General features: G+C 39.6%; 1 protein-coding gene across 7 annotated transcripts in view; it reads right to left on the minus strand.

Annotated features, from left to right (window-relative positions):
- The window catches only part of HECTD4 (HECT domain E3 ubiquitin protein ligase 4), a 188,891-nt gene that overhangs the window by 97,644 nt on the left and 75,313 nt on the right, over positions 1-15,934 (minus strand). For all 7 annotated transcript variants that reach the window (XM_035706730.2, XM_035706727.2, XM_025474006.3 and 4 more), the window contains exons 8-11: positions 9,455-9,647; positions 5,838-5,996; positions 1,979-2,092; positions 1,119-1,259 (exon numbers count right to left, since the gene is read on the minus strand). In XM_035706730.2, coding sequence (XP_035562623.1) covers positions 1,119-1,259; positions 1,979-2,092; positions 5,838-5,996; positions 9,455-9,647 — 607 coding nt within the window. The remainder of the gene's footprint in view (positions 1-1,118; positions 1,260-1,978; positions 2,093-5,837; positions 5,997-9,454; positions 9,648-15,934) is intronic.

Below are 15,934 nucleotides of genomic sequence, written 5' to 3' on the forward strand. Positions count from 1 at the left end.
GCTCCTCCATACCATACTATAACTGACCTCGAAGCCAGAAGATTTTAAGTTAACAGTTATTTAATATTAAGACTCCTAATATTAAGAAATACACATATCTGGGGCACCTGGGGGGCTCAGTGGTCGAGTGTGTCTGTCTGCCTTTGGCACAGGTCATGATCCCAGGTTCCTGGGATTGGGTCCTGCATCAGGCTCTCCACAGGGAGACTACTTCTCCCTCTGCCTATGTCTCTGCTTCTTTCTGTATGTCTCTCAAGAATAAAAAAATAAATAAAATAAAATAGCATAACAATTTTCTCTAAAAAAGTCTCAAATCCTCTGTTTATTTACATAATTATTTAATTAATCATAAACCAGGCATCCCTGGGTGGCTTAGCAGTTTGGCACCTGCCTTCAGCCAGGTGTGACCCTGGAGTCACGGGATCGAGTCCCGTATCAAGCTCCCTGCATGGAGCCTGCTTCTCTCCCCCTCTCTCTCTCTCCCTCTCCCTCTCTCTCTGTTATTCTCATGAATAAAATCTTTTAAAAAAAAATAATAATTAATCATAAACCAATCAGGTGGGGCACCTCAATGGCTCAGTCCATTAAGCGTCTGCCTTTGGCCCAGGTCATGATTCTGGGGTCCTAGGATTGAGCCCTGCATCAGGCTCCCTGCTCAGCGGGGAGTCTGCTTTTCCTTCTGCCCTTCCCCTTGATCATGCGCACTCTCTCTTTTTCTCTCTCTCTCTCAAATACATAAATGAATATCTTTTAAAAAAAAAAATCAGGCAACAAGGATGTTAGGTTTCAAGTTCAAAGAGGGAAAGCTACTGACACGTTTTGTTACTTGGGCAACGTTACCACTTACCCTACTGTGCTCTCTCATATTTGTTTTTTTTTTTTAATTTTTATTTATTTGTTTATTTATGGAGACAGAGAGAGAGAGAGAGAGAGGCAGAGACACAGACAGAGGGAGAAGCAGGCTCCATGCTGGGAGCCCGACATGGGATTCGATCCCAGGTCTCCAGGATCACACCCTGGACCGAAAGTGGCACTAAACCTCTGAGCCACCCGGGCTGCCCTCTCTCATATTTCATTAGGGAAAAATATACTCCTCTAAGACCACAAGTGCACCTCACCTTTGGGCTCAGTGATGATGTGGCTGACTCCAAGTCTCTGACAGACATAATGGAAGGCCTGGTTCCCTGGATTACACCACTGATCAATATAATCATTTGAGCATGTCCACAGCATGTTGTTCACTGTATCATAACAGGCACCTGCAAAAACAGCACACTATTCAGCTGCCATGTCACCATCTGCCTGTATACATATTTCTCCAAAGCACTGCTAAAGAATAGAAGGGTAGGTTCTCTCCACTGCTGACAATTCACATCCCTATTCCCATATATTTATGTAGCAAAACATTAGATTAGGGCTCAGCCAAAAGGAAGCACTCAATTTCTATTTTGCTTAACTCCTGTGTAAGAATGGAATAGGTCTCATGGAATAGATAGTTCTTAGTAACTGACTTATTTGTGACCCTTTTAATTCCGAAAAGGATTTAAATGGTTTAAACCAAAACCCAGGTACTAACAGGACTAATGAACATTAACACACAGTAGAAGCTTTAATAACCAAGTCCAAAACTTAGATATGAGCTTCCTAGGAGCCAAGGCAAAGAGAATATCAAATATATTACATAATGTTCACTTCCTGACACTAAGAAGCATACTGATGCCTCATGGGAAATGAATCTCTTAAGGGTGCCTGAACTTTGAGAAATATTTGTTACAGGCATCATCATATAACCTGGACAGTATTTTCAATAGCAATTTAAGCAGAGGAATGGCATCTATGGTCATTTCTTATGTTGATCCTTAAAATTAAGCAGTGGCATCAAAAAATTATTTCTTACTAGGAAAAGGAAATTGGCAAGATTTTTTGAGAGAAATTGCAAAAACTTTGAATTTTCCAAGGAAAAGTGGGCATTTCTTACCCAATCCTGGTACAAGAGCACCACGACCCAGTGAGCTTCCAGCAGCATCTATGAGATCGGCACGACTTGTGAACTGACCATCCGAAATATTATATACCAAGCTAGAGGCAAGGACTTTGAAAACAAATATTAAGCTGTTTAATAAGCCTTACGGTGATGGTCTAGTTTTCAAAGTTTAAACTTTAGGCTCTTAAAAAGACTTTCATAAAAATCACACTTTTGCTGTCTATTGGTGGTAACAATGAGGAGACAGAATACAAACATAAGACCACAAAAAGGGACAAGTGCTTGGCTCAGTCGGTTAAGCACCCAACTTAGGTCATGATTTCGGGGTCATGAGATCAAGTCTCGAGTTGGGCTCCACTCAGTGGGAAATCTGCTTTTCTCTCTCCGGTCCTCTTCCCACTTGCAGGGAGCTGGATGTGGGGCTCAATCCCAGGATTTCTGGGACTCAGGGATCATGACCTGAGCCAAAGGCAGACACTTAACCAACTGAGCCCCCAGGTGCCCCTCCCAAATCCCTTCCTTCATTGTTTGCCATGCATACATCTTTCCCCAACTTGGCCACTTATATGCATAATATCTGTTTTTCATGACTTAAACTCAAGACCTCAGGATGTATCTGCTTTCTACCCCACTTCACAATAACCCTTTCTCTCAGATTCTGCAGCATTTCATCTGCTCCCCATGGTTCCCGGAAGTAATACATCACTGTGTATCATTTTCTATTTGTTTCACACACAAACAGTATTTCTCTCAACCAGATGAGGAGCTCCTCAAGGCAAGCACCACTTCCTACACATACTAGGTAGCCTCCACAGTGACCAATGTGGAACAAGACACAGAAGAAATTTAAGCATGTATTGATTTGTTGGCCTAGAGTAGAATCACTATGTATGTTATAACCTCATGAAAAAATGGCACCGTGAAGGCCTGCTTTAATCAAATGGGGCCAATTTGAGTTAATGACAAAGCCATGCCAAGAAGACTAAAAAGAATTTAACAAGACTAATGGTAAATAAACAGATAAATAATCCAATTAAAAATGGGTTTCAGGGGATCCCTGGGTGGCTCAGCAGTTTAGCGCCTGCCTTTGGCCCAGGGCGTGATCCTGGAGTCCCGGGATCAAGTCCTGCATTGGGCTCCTGCATGGAGCCTGCTTCTCCCTCTGCCTGTGTCTCTGCCCTCCGCCCCCATGTCTCTCATGAATAAATAAAATATTTTAAAATAAATAAATAAATAAAGGTTTCAAAAGATACTTATCCAAGGAGACATACAAATGGCCAATAAGCACAAGAAAAGATGTTCAACATCATTTGTCATTAGGGAAATACAAATCAAAACCACAAAGAAATACCACTTCATACCCACTAGGATGGCCATAATTTTAAAAAGCAGAAAATAAATGTCACGGAGAATGTGGAGAAATTAGACCCTTTTATGTTGCTGATGAGAATGTAAAACAGTACAGCCACTTTGAAAAAACAGCTTGGTAGTCCCTTCAGAGGGTAAACATACAGCTACCATATGACCAGAATTTTACTCCTATGTATATACACAAGAGAGGTGGACATATGCCTACACAAAAACTTAACATGATTGTTCATAGCAGTATTACTCAAAATAGCCAGAAAGTAGAAACAACTCAAATGTCAACAAAATGGGATATTATCCATGCAATGGAATATAATTCAGCCATAAAAAGAATGACGTAATAATTCCTACTATCAAATGGATTAATCTTAAAAACATTAAAAAAGAAGAAAGCCAATCACAAAAGCATATATATTATATAATCCCATAAATAGGAAAAGTCCAGGGATGAATCCGTACAGACAGAAGTAGACAAATGGATATCAGGAACTGGGGTGAGGCAGGGAAAAGGGGGAGGGACTGCTAATGGGTATGGGGGGGGAGGTTGCTTTTTGAAGTGACAGAAAATGTTCTAGAATTAGATAGTGGTGATGAATGCATAACTCTGAATATACTAAAAACCACTGAACTGTATACTTAAAAGGTGTGGATTTTATAGTATATTATAGCTCAATAAAGCTTGTACTAAAAAAAAAGAGACTAATAATAAATTTACACCATTTATTTTAAGTGCTCAAGGGACATCTTGGTCACATGATCTTTTTTTTTTTTTTTAAGATTATTTATTTATTTATTCATAGAGACACAGAGAGAGAGAGAGAGGCAGAGACACAGGCAGAGGGAGAAGCAGGCTCCTTGCAGGGAGCCCGATGATGTGGGATTCGATCCCAGGACTCCAGGATCACGCCCTGGGCTGTAGGCGGCGCTAAGCTGCTGCGCCACCGGGGCTGCCCTTGGTCACATGATCTGTTAGAGAAAACAAGCTGTTGAGAAAAAGTCCAACCAATTTGATTCTAAAAGCAAAAGAATGTTGAGTTATTACAAATATTTAAATCCCAAACACATACAGTGTGTTGAATGTACCTGAAAGGGCCTAAAGGTTTATAATAGACACATGATTTTGTATAAAGTGCTGAGGTCAAATTTGTATCTTCCCGCTTAGAGTATGAAATGCCTTTTAAAAAGACATTTGGGGCAGCCCCGGTGGCACAGGTTTAGCGCCTCCTGCAGCCTGGGGTGTGATCCTGGAGACCCGGGATTGAGTCCCACTTCCAGCTTCCTGCTTGGAGCCTGCTTCTCCCTCTGCCTGTGTTGTGTCTCTGCCTCTCTCTCTCTCTCTCTCTCTGAATAAATAAGTAAATCTTAAAAAAATAAATAAAATAAAAAGACTACATTTTAAATATAATCCTTTAATGGGATAACTGTAAGCAAATCATTTTAAGAGGACAGAATATGAAAATATTGGGAAATGAAAATAAATAGATTTTAAAAACATTTTAATTTTATGTGTCTAAACAAATTTCAAAAAAAATCAAAATAAATAAATAAATAAATAAATATAAATATAAATATAAATAAATAAACAGATTTCATGGAAAAACACAAAAAGTGTTACCATATATGAAAGGAACATTTGAGTTTTTGTTTTTTGTTTCTTAGAAATACTCTAATATAACTTTATTGCATATGACCACCAAACAATAGTGTGAGATACTATTTTCCTTTTATTCTTTGCAGGTGGGAAACCTGAAGCTCAGAGGAGTTAAATGATGTTCCTACGGTAGCAAAGCTACAAAATAGGAATGTAAAAGAAAGTTTTATTTTTTAAAGATTTTAAGTAGTCTCTACACTCAGTGTGGGGCTTGAACTCACAACCCCAAGAGTTACACACTCCACCAAATGGGCCAGCCAGGTGCCCTGAAACATTTTTTGACTCTTGATTTTGATTCTATATTTTATTCCATTTAACTATTTGCCTACTCTGAAGCCAAGATCACAATGCTTTAATTACTATAGTATGCCTCCCTCTTTTATATAAAAAAAAGTATATATACTTAATTAACAACATTAATTTCTGAATTAGATTTTTTTTGCTTACCTTTTATTTATGTGTCCTAAAATAGAGGCACTTCACATATTTTATTTAGTAATTTGGAATTTTATTCGTAGTGGGTAGAACTCTTGCTGTGTTTATCAGTAAATAATATGGCAATTGAGTATTTTATTTCCTAAAATAGTCCTGAATTCATTATTATTTCTAGTAATTTTATAGGATGATGGTTTTCAGAAGTGTACTACTGTATCACCTACAAAAATTATAGTTTTGATTCTTTCTAAACTATTGACTATATTGATAAGTTTTGCTGTAATCAAAGAGCTACTACAAACAACTTTAACAGAGTAAGTTTAATATTATTAATAGAAAAGCTTTAAATTTCACAGTTAGAGACAACTGGGCAGAATGCCACAAATAAAATGCACTTACTTTTTAAAGATGACAAACCACTTGTTCCACCAAAAAGAGAACGGGTGGCAGAGCTGCCTGACCCCCCTGGTGGTGGGACCAGCATCACTAAGTATGTGCCACAGGTATAGATGGGCGTCTTCCGAAGCATTTTCAGAGGTAGCCCACAGCTAGTATTTGCTGGTGAAAGGAATGAAAATAGTGATAAGTATTTGAAACACAGATTAATTTGAATGCCAAAGTAGATTACAGTATAATGAAGGAGCCCCATATTCAAACAAGGATATACCCAGATGTGGAAAATACAACAAGAAGCAGTAAACTAAAGAGAAATAATGATCTGGCCCAGTAGCCTGGCCCCAAGCTCCCTGTTTCATGAGCTGAACATTTCTCAAAGGTGTTCCCAATAATCAATATGCCTTTATGTCTCAAAACTTCTTTCAAAAGAATGAATCCTCACTTGGACTAGATCTCAGAATGAAAGAAGAATCCTACTGTTTGTGTTTCCCAGAAACTACACTCCAACAGACATCTTTTCATTTTATACAGAACAAATTCTACAGGTTGGGCTTATTACATTCATTACAAACAGCTCTGAACATGAAATCAGCCAGAAATTTCAATGTATAACTAATCAATAAAAGCTTTCACAATACCTATCACAGAACCATTTTATACCTTCATGATTTATAACTCCTTATATATATTATATATTTATAAAACATATATATTAAATATATTATACATATATTTAAGGTCAGTGACATAAACTATTATTAAATAATTATTATTTCTAATCAAGAGGTAAAAGATGCACTCTAATCTCAACTCCTCACTGGGATATTTGAAAATACAAATTTAAGGACTTCCTATATACTACTCTAGTGAGGTCTGATCATGGCAACAGAAAGTGAGACAGAATGCTTAACCTAGGAAGCTGTCAGGGTATAAAACAGAACAGCTCAGATAGATGTAAAAATTGCTTTTACATGTTTTAGATTAGAAAAAGGAAAAAAGTGAAACCCAATCTGTCTGATTTTTGTTTTGAATGTTTGTGCCTCTAAACAGCTCCATTAGAAACTCCAAATTCTCAACAAGTATATTCTTCATCTTCATCCAGGACATAAACTCAAGGGCATAAATTTCCACAGGTAAGAAACCCAAAAGGGGCAATGATTGGAAAATTAGCAACTTTATGAATATAGCATTTTCACCATGATGTTTTAATAGACAACTTATTAATAACATGGTTACAGGTATTAGTTTATCCCAGAATAAAACATTCTAGACCCTTTGAATGCTGAATCCTCAAAAGTCAGCCTAATAACTGGTGATTTTTTATGCAACATCATGTTAATGAATATGCAGAGAATGTATATAAAAGTATGAGCTCACATGTTTTGAATACAACAGCAGTTTTCACAGAATTCTAAACATACCCTTGCCTTCTGAGTTCTTCTGATTTCACTCATATCTCCTTTTCCAACAAAGATTCCTTTAGTACTTCTATTGTTGGGATAGGATTCAGTTTTCTCCCAAGGATAAACTCAGATCAAGCCTTCAGCTTGGGGATGCCTGGGTGGCTCAGAGGTTGAGCATCTGCCTTTGGCTCTGGGTGTGATCCTAGGCTGCAGGATCGAGTCCCATATTGAGCTCCTTGCAGGGAGCCTGCTTCTCCCTCTGCTCATGTCTCTGCCTCTCTCTCTCTCTCTCTCTCTCTGTCTCAGCCTTCAACTTGTTAGGAAGCTATTTATTTTGTAAACCCACCATCCTCTACAAAGTATTCCTATCATTCTAATTATCCATATACCCAAGTCATGACAACTGTTAATAATCTCCCCACTTATATTTGATATAATAGAGACCCATGAAAATAAAATTATATCCTTAAATTCTAATATGAACTAAGAAGTATTTAATTTGATAGCCTTAAAATGAATTAATCAGTTTCTCTTCCCAACATTTCAGTATATAAAGGATAAAGCCTAAAATTGCATTAAATTCATTAAACATCTATTCATTCAGATGGATTTTTCTATATATACAGCATATGTTCTAGCCTTATCTTTTACTACAGTTCATGACTTGTTATAGAGTCACATAGTTGGTGTAATCTGAAAACTCATCAAGAATAATGGTTCTTAACCTTTCTTGGGTCAGAGATGGCCTTGAAAGTCTGGTGAAAATCAGGATGGATACACTTAAGATGTTGTTATGAAAGTTTGGGGAGTGCATTCATGAGCCTCTTAAGGGCTTATCTCAGTTAAGAACTCTTGCTTTCAAAGTACAGAACGGTGTGTTTAGTAGGCTGCCTTTTATTAAGAAAAGGAGGAAAATAAGGACACATAATTGTATTTGCATAAAGAAATTCTGTAAGGTTATATAAAAACTAATAAATATAATCACCTATAGGAGGTAGTGCAGGGCAAAATGTATAATATGCCAAGATACAGAAGAAAGATTTCTTTGTATATACCTTTTTATATTGCTTCTACTTTCAAACTCTGTACATGCGTTATTTATTTTAAAATATTAAGGTCCACAAACAAAAAATTAATTAATTAATTAATTAATTAATTAATTATTAAGGTGCAAACAGTAAATGATAAATTCTAGAAAAAGCAATCTCCCTTGTGGATGTTTGCTTCTTATTTGCTTGGCCAAGAAGTGAAGACAATGCCAAACATGAGTTTTTTACATTTATGAAGCAGATGCTAAACATGAAATCAATTTACATTAACAGCAATGATAAGGTATTTACAGTTAAAGACAGAGCTATTTGGAATTATTATAGATTCATGCCAATTCATGTCCATAGCTAACAACATGTATTGGTTTGGAATTTAAAAAAAGACTGATAACTGGAGGGAGATAAAAAGGTGAATTATGTAAAGCAAAGTGCTTTGTATGACATACTATAAGCACTCAAAAAGTACTGCCAACGGGGTGCCTGCCTGGCTCAGTCAGAGGAGCATGCACTCTTGGTCTTGGGATTCTGAGTTCAAGCCCCACATTGGGTATAGAGATTACTAAAAATAAATAGACTTGGGGGGAATAAAAGTACTGCCCAAATTCCAGAGGGAGCTCTCACAAATCACAAGCTGAATATATCAAGCCATGAAAAGACACGGAGGAAACATAATGCATGCTACCAAGTGAAAGAAGCCAATCTATAAAGGCTACATGATATGTGATTCCAACTAGGGGGCATTCTGGAAAAGGCAGAACTATGAGGACAATAAAAAAGTCAGGGGTGGCCAGGCACAAGGGGAAGGAGAGATAAATAGAGCACAAAGGATTTCTAGGGCAGTGAAACTACTTTGTATGATACCATAAGGATGAAGACCTGTCATCATGTATTTGTCCAAACCCACTGACTGCACAACACCGAGAGTAAACTTGAATGTAAACTATGGGCTTCAGGTGATTAATGTTATGTCACTGTAGGTTTACCAACTGTATAATGGGAGAGAGCTGTGCATGTGTGGGGGAAGGAGGTTTACAGGAAATTCTTTACCTCCCTCTCAATTCTATGAACCTAAAACTGCTCTAAAAAATAAGGTCTTTAAAAATATGTACGTAGCTGAATGGAGCCACACAAGGTGAACAAACACAGTAAGCAAAGGGCCGCAACATACCTGCTTGGTCTTCTTTCAGTGTGTTGGAGATGGTGGAGCCAGTAAGGGCAGCCAGTGTTGCGGACGGGGAAGCTCTGTAACGTGAAAGTCTGCTCAGAAGCATTTCATTAATGCTTTTGGCAGATTCACCTTCTTTTCTCATTAGAATTGTGCGTTCCTGAAGTGGATTAGCTACAAATACACCATTTTCGACCTAGTATTTGAAGAAAAAGAGGTCCTTCAGTGATATTGGTTTCTACCAATCAGTGGATTTCTATTTGAGAATTGCATCACTGTGATCTGGTTGCTCAAAGACATTTCCAAAAACTGCATCTGAGTAGATGTACACCGCAAAATTTAAGTGTTCTATAGAAACTACTGAGAACCAAAGAAAGACAAAAGGTAAGTTTAAGTTTTCATTTTTCCCAAAAGCACAGATTCTAAAAGCAGCAAGCCAAGTTTAATAGGTTCTACAAAAGGCTGTTGATTAAAATTCCTTATACTGCATTCCACAGGCAGCTCTCACTAATTACAAGCTTCTGACAGGTATAAGTAAGAGAAGAGGAAAACAAATCAATCCATTTTTGATTTACTATTATTAAGTACAACTAAGAAGATAATGTCTTTTGGAAATATAGTGGCTAAAATCCAAATTCTGTGTTGACAGCGGTTAACATTCACTGCATGGACACTGACATAGCAATCCTGGAGAAAGACAGATTTTGTCTGCTAAAAATACATGGCAACATCAGCTAGGTCCTTGCTGGTGCTGGCCAGTTCTTCCTTCAACACTTGATTCCCCAGCAGAATCTCTACATTGGGGATTCCAGAATTCTTTCACCAATTTTGGAGCTTGACTTTAAGCAGAGCACCTAACTGCCTTTCCTGCTAAAAAGATCCAGACCGGAATATAAATAATAGTGAAAGGGAATATAAGGGAAGGGAGAAGAAATGTGTGGGAAATATCAGAAAGGGAGACAGAACGTAAAGACTGCTAACTCTGGGAAACGAACTAGGGGTGGTAGAAGGGGAGGAGGGCGGGGGGTGGGAGTGAATGGGTGACGGGCACTGGGTGTTATTCTGTATGTTAGTAAATTGAACACCAATAAAAAATAAATTAAAAAAAAAAAAAAAAAAAAAGATCCAGACCACTTACTGGAAGCTGCCCCCACTCATCCCTCTTCCAACTCAAGTATGTCTGTATCCACCCTCATTTATCCTTCCTTTCCTCTTATTTCAGAGGAAGAAGTGTTTTGCCTCCTGTGGTTTAAGGTTAACTCTTCTGCTTCGGTCTCCTTGTTTCTTGTTTTTGTTTTGTTTTGTTTTGTTTTTGTTTTTTAAGATTTTATGTATTTATTCATGAGAGACACAGAGAAAGAGAGCGGCAGAGACATAGGCAGAGAGAGAAGCAGGCTACCTGCTCCTGCAGGGAGCCCAATGTGGGACTCGATCCAGGACCCCAGGATCATGCCTTGAGCCGAAGGCAGATGCTCAACCACTGAGCCACCCAGGTGTCCCCCACTTCTGCTTCCTAACTGCTCCCTTAACTATCTCCTGCCCCATTATCATCAGTCTCCCTCAGGTCTTCCTTCTCCTTGGTTTCAAGTAGACACAGACTTGACATAGGACCTTGGTGACCCACTGCAGTACCATCTCTTTTCTCCACTTCCATTCACTGACAAATGTTTCAAATGACATCGCATGCAGCTTCTGCATCTCCCAGCACCGTTCCAGAATCAAGTTCCTGGATCTGGTTGGAACCTCAGAAACTGGTGCCAGCAGCAGAGGCAAGTGTGACTGGCCTGCCACTGTGGGGCAGAAAGGCAAGTAAAAAGCAAAGGAGTCCAATGTGAAAGGTTGGTAACAGAGAAGCAGCAAGAGAAAGCAAGCAATTCAGAAGCACAGCTTTGGAAAGGTTCCCAAAGAGGGCTGCACAGAGTTGGGGAGACTTTTATGATACATTCACAAGTGATGAGAGAAAGGATTTCTTGGCGAATCCAAAAATGTTCTATTTTCTTGGCCATACTTCTTCCCTCTTTAGAGGGACTTAACTGCACCCCCTCTAACAGTGAACTTGCTTGATGGTCTAAGTGCAACCAAAACCATCTACCTCTTCCTTATCTTCCACGGGGGCGCAGCCATGGTTGCTAGCCTTCTTGGGGTTCTCTTTCCTCAGTCTTGGTAGCAGAACACAATCCTGGTTTGTGTCTTTTTCATATGAACATTTATCTCTGTGTAAGGTACTCTGCTAGTGAGCAGAATTGACACAAGTCCGTATACCCACTTACTTAAACAGAAGCTTGCCTAGGATGAGACCCAGCCTCTGGTGCCTAAGACTTCTGCCTGGAACACTCTGTCCCCAGATCTTCCATGCCTAGCTCTTTCCAATCATTCAGGTCTCAAGTACAATACCACCTCCTCAAAGAGACCTTCCTGATCACCAGTCTAAAGAATAATCTCCTCCACCCCTCCCCAAGCCAGAGCACATCACCCTGCTCTGTTACCCACACAGCACTGACTGCTCTCTAAAGTCATCTAACTCATTGCTTCCTTTATTGTTGGCTCCTCTACCTCTCCCCCCAACTGAATGCCAGCTCCCCAAGAACAGATTCTGCCTGCCTCGCTCACCATAACATCTTCAGCACTCAGGAGACAGCAATAAATACTCAATGCCTTGCTGAATAAGCAAACCAGCATTCCCGCTTGAATCCAATCCCACCTCTTCTTGGTGTGACTCCCACGTTCCTATAAACAGACTTGTCCTTGCTACTGAGATCCAGTCCCACCCTCCCTGACTGCCTCCCACTCCCCGGCATTTCCTCCCGAATGGCCTACTGTCGCCTAAAATGCAACACATCCACGTTGTTCTCTCCCCACCCTCTGGCTAGAGCAACCCCTACCAAGTATAGCTATATTTAGGTCCCACAGCTCTAGGAAGAACCCTTCAAAGGCATCCAAGATAAAAATCAATCACTCTAAGCTTGGCATTTGAAAGCATTACCCAATCTGGTCCCATGAGAAAAATCAATGGAGACCTTAAAAAAACTATACCATTGTGTTCAAGTACTTTGAAAATACTAAGAAGCTGATAAAGCATCTGGGGAAGCAAAGAGGGCTGTGGTTTGGTGCACAAGTGGTAAATCTGGGAACCTCTACTTGGCAGAGAAGCTTTTCAGGATGCAAAAGCTACTGATCTAGAAAGGAGGGAAAGAGCCAGAAGGAGTAAGCAGCAGCGAGTTAGTGCCAAGAAGCTTCCCACCTTGCAGACACCCAGCACAGGCCACCATCCTCATAAGTTGAGGACTGACCCAGCCTCTTAACTGTTTCTCCTGTTTCCTTAACTGGCCTTCTGTTTCTACCCGGCACTCCTATGATCCTCTCTGCACACCAGCCAATGATCATTCACTAAAGTAAACAAAACTATGTAACTTCTGGTCTCAGAACCCAGCAGTGGTTTCCCAACACACTTAAGATAAAACCCAAACTACCATTAGGGCCCAAACGGCCCATCATCCACAGACCTCCCAGCCTCTCCTGCCTCTGCTCACCCTTACTACACTTTCACTTACAGCCCTACTGGCCTTCTGTCACACCTTCAAAATGCCAAGCTTCCCCCTAACTCTAGGCCTTGTGATTTGCTGTTCCCTCTTCCTGGATTAACAAACTGTTCCAGTTTGCCCAGGCCTGTCCTGGTTTTAGCAGTGAGAGTTCCATGACCTGAGAAATCTCAGCCCCAGGCAAACTGGGATGGTCAGTCACCCTATCCGTCAGGATGGATGGCTGCTTATCATCCAGGTCTCAGCTCCAATGTCCTTCCTTAGAAAGACCAGATCTGTCAGGTGAACTAAAGTAGACCCTCACCTCTGCCCCACTCACTATCACACCATCCTGTTTTATTTTCTCACCTCTTCTATTTATCACTAGCTGAAATGGTTTTGTTCTTGTTTGGTACAAACTCCCCACCCTAATATGAGCTCCTTTAAAACAAAGGCCTGTTACCCTGCTATTCAGACAAAGAAAGTCATATAGGTACTGGATTAATACCAATGAGTGAAGGACATCTCAGACATCCAGATCATAATCTAAAGGAAATAATAAACCTGTGGGGAAATAGAAGGGACACAGAGTGTCCATTACTATACTAACCATATGTTTAAGAAGGGACACAAAGAGGACAAAATAGCAGTAAAAAGGTCTCTGAATCTCGAGAGAAGAACAATTTATGGAGAGAGTATGTATATGTGGGGGCAGGAAGAGCTCAGAACAAAACAGAAGATGTAAAAAAAGGTGCTCTGAAAAGGTGAAAAAGTTATAGAAGGTTCAGTGATTCTACAGTCTTAAAGGCCATAATCTAAGTGCCTTCTAACTTCAAAAGCCTAAGACTCCAAGGCTATTACACTGGGAACCTCAGGGAATGATGCATCCTGGAGTCATGCCCTGGTTTAGTTCCCTTGCATACCGACTCTGGGCTTGGCCATCAGAAAGCATGATGCAGGCAAGGCTTGAGGAGTGCTTATGCTCTGAAAAAGCTGGAAAATTAGAGGCTGTCTTGACTCTTACAGCCCCAATCAAGCTGTAATGAAGGTGCAGGTGTGATCTCAGCCTCCCCATATAGAGAAGAACCACCACTCAAATGAGCCATGTCAACCTCTAAGTCATTATTGCTCAGAGTCACTTAGTTTTGAGGTCGTTTGTTGAGAAGATAACTGAAATACCCCCAAAGTCAGAGATTATTTCATATTAATAGTCAGGTTAGGTATTCTCTATATTCCCTTTATGTTGTACTCCAAATTATATTTCTATAGTCTACCTTCTATAATGATTACTTATCTGTTCCAACCTGAGTTAATAAGAAATCCTTTTTTAAAAAAGATTTATTTGAAAGCACAATCGGTGGGGGTGAGGGGAGGAGAAGCAGACCCCCCAGCAGACACTGAGCTGGGAGACTGACATAGGGGTTGATCCCAGGACTCTGGGATCATGGCCTGAGCCAAAGGCAGACGTTTAACCAACTAAGCCACCCAGATGCCCAGTAAGAAATCATTTTGAAGTCCTGGGATTGAGCTCTACACTGGGCTCCCTGCTTAGCGGGGAAGCCTGCTTCTCCCTCTCCCTCTGTGCTCACCCTGCTTGTGTACACTCTCTCTGTCAAGTGAATAAATAAAATCTTTAAAAAAAATCATTTTGAGAGACCAGCACAGTTAGATCCTGCTCTGATTATCTATTCATTTTAGCCAGACTTCAATCCTTTAGTTTTCCCTCAATCTTAAGTACCAACACATCTATTTTATAGGTCAAACTCAGCTGATTTTTCATTAAAAATGACAGAAGCTGGTGGTATTTGAAGTTCCAAAAATAGGTTTTTAATATTTAATTTCTCGGGCACCTGGGTGGCTCAGTTGGGTCAAGCACCTGACTCTTGACTTCAGCTCAAGTCATACAGGGTCATCAAATTGAGCTCTGTGTGGTGGCGATGGGAGTGGACTCTGCTTCAGATTCATTTTCTCCTTTTGCCCTTACCCCCAGCCTGCACTCATACTTTCTCAAAAAAATTATATATACACACACACATATTTCTCTCCTGATTATAAAATATATGGACTCTTCTATAGCTGTCTAGTCTCTTTAAAAACTTTAAATCCTGCTTTATTCTTGACCCAAAAGCTAATGTGAACTATTAAAACCAGTTCCTGCTCAATACTCTCTAAGAGTTCCCCATGTCCAATGGAATAAAATCCAAATACCTTGCAAGGCCCTACATGAAATGGCCTGGCTTACCTATCTGACCTTACCAATCACCACCCTCTCACTACTTATTTGCATGAGGCACAGAATGTGTATAACATGGGACTCTTGACCTCAGGGTTGTGAGTTCAATGCCCATACTGGGCGTAGAGTTACTTAAAAAAATTTTAAAGGAGGAGAGTGGCGCCTGGCAGGCTCAGTTGGTAGAGCATGTGACTTTTGATCTCAGGGTCATGAGTTCGAGCCCCACAATGGCATAGAGCTTACTTTTAAAAAAACATAACAAATTACCATTTGTGTAAGAACAGAAAAGGAAAAAATATACATGTGTATTTGTACGTGTTAATATTAGGAAGAATACAGGAGAAAGTATTAACATTATTTGCCTCTTGGGAGAGAAAATGAATTAGGAGGCAGGTAGGTCAGAGACTTTCGTAGCATTTGAATCTTATAACTATGTTAATAGGCTATTTTTAAAAATAAAATATTCAAAACAATGTAACCATCACTAAATTTGTAGAGAAATTTATCAGTACTTGCAAGTATCTGGGTGAAATAATAATTCATAGTAAACCTAATTCTTCTCAATAATTATCATTAGCCACATCTAAGTAGCAAATATTTATACTATTTAGAAACCAAAATTTTTCATGAATCAGAAAAATAAAGAATTTTAGTATTCAGCCCTTTAAAAAAGGAAATCCTGCCATTTGTGACTACATGGATGAGCCTTCAGAGTATTATACTAAGTGCATA

The sequence above is a fragment of the Canis lupus genome, chromosome 26 (assembly GCF_003254725.2).
Source record: "Canis lupus dingo isolate Sandy chromosome 26, ASM325472v2, whole genome shotgun sequence".
Taxonomy (NCBI): Eukaryota; Metazoa; Chordata; class Mammalia; order Carnivora; family Canidae; genus Canis; species Canis lupus.